This window comes from Phytophthora parasitica, assembly GCF_000247585.1.
Source record: "Phytophthora parasitica INRA-310 unplaced genomic scaffold supercont2.155, whole genome shotgun sequence".
Lineage (NCBI taxonomy): Eukaryota > Oomycota > Peronosporomycetes > Peronosporales > Peronosporaceae > Phytophthora > Phytophthora nicotianae.
Genome location: NW_008649141.1, coordinates 2865 through 4079, shown reverse-complemented (window position 1 = coordinate 4079; position 1215 = coordinate 2865). Strand labels below are relative to the sequence as shown.

At 39.1% G+C, this 1215-nt stretch overlaps 1 protein-coding gene across 1 annotated transcript; it reads right to left on the bottom strand.

Moving 5' to 3' along the window:
* Nucleotides 1-532: 532 nt before the first annotated feature.
* Nucleotides 533-847, bottom strand: PPTG_19576 (hypothetical protein; the record flags this gene model as incomplete). The annotated part of the gene is made up of 1 exon (XM_008918193.1): nucleotides 533-847. The coding sequence occupies one exon, from the start codon at nucleotides 845-847 to the stop codon at nucleotides 533-535; it is 315 nt and encodes a 104-aa protein (XP_008916441.1).
* Between the last annotated feature and the right edge of the window lie 368 nt (nucleotides 848-1215).

The following is a 1215-nucleotide window of genomic DNA, read 5'->3' as shown; positions in this document are numbered from 1 at the left end:
CAAACGTGATCGTGAGTAGTAATATCCAGCACATAACGCCGCCAGTTTTTTTCTTCCCGTAATTTACCAACGAGTGTAGGGTTAGAGCTTCCTGACCACCAGCTGTTGAAAACGACTACAATACCGCTAAGTATTATCTGGTGCGAAGGAGGTCTCCTCCACACCTCCAAGCACCACAAATAAGCTCCATCAATTATGTTGCAAACCACCACATTTTGGGTCAAGAAAATTTAGAATATTTTTATGAAATTCATACGATTTCAACTATATAATAGCTACAATGGGTCAAACACCATCACAAGCGATCCACCAAGAAATTAGCGAAATAAGAAAAGAACTCACGATAATAAAAATAGCTATTAGTAATCTACCTTCAAATATCCGAGATAAACTAATGATGGATCAGCGTGATAAAAAAATATGCGCTGTGGTCGAACCTGCTTCAACACGTTTCGATACAGCCAGTTGTGATCACTAAATTCATCGCTTTGATGAAAGTATTTGTGAATGAATACGATCCGATTCATTAAACTTAAGCTAGCTCATCGAGTGCAGCCTTCAGCTTAGGCATCTTGTCATTAATGAAGTCATTTTTTTTCATCCACTCGATGTAGTTATCATCAATACCTTGGATCTGCTTAATGGTCTTGCCTTTGTACTTACCGAAAGTCATTAGAAACGATCCGTCATCGTTAGTAAATTTGGACTTCAAGAAATCGGCGACTGCTGGGTTGGAATCGATAAGAATCTTTTGATTCAGTAGCCAGCGGCAGTAGCCAGGATCAGATGCATATACATCTTCAATCAACTTGGACTTATGTTTGCCAAAACTCAATGTCGTGCTCATTATTTATCACTAGGTAGTCTATATACATACCCCCCATAATAATATTCTAAAAATATTAATTAATTAGACTTACACTCAGCGAAAGCTCGAATATATTTACATGGTAAGCAAATCACTTGTGAGCAGCTGAGAAGCTAATTTAAGACGAGCTAGAATTGATAACATTTTTTGCTTCACGAAATAGCAACGAGAGCTTAGTTAGCGGTGTATTCCAAAATTTCGCCTGTCAAACGATTATAAGTCATCTCGTTCTCAAATCCGACAAGTACCAACATATTCGTACCCTGCGTTGAGGCGTTCGTTCCCATGACTTGGATGCTCTGTGGGACATCCTTCTCGGTCAAGCGAGATACATCAGCTACGAGCAC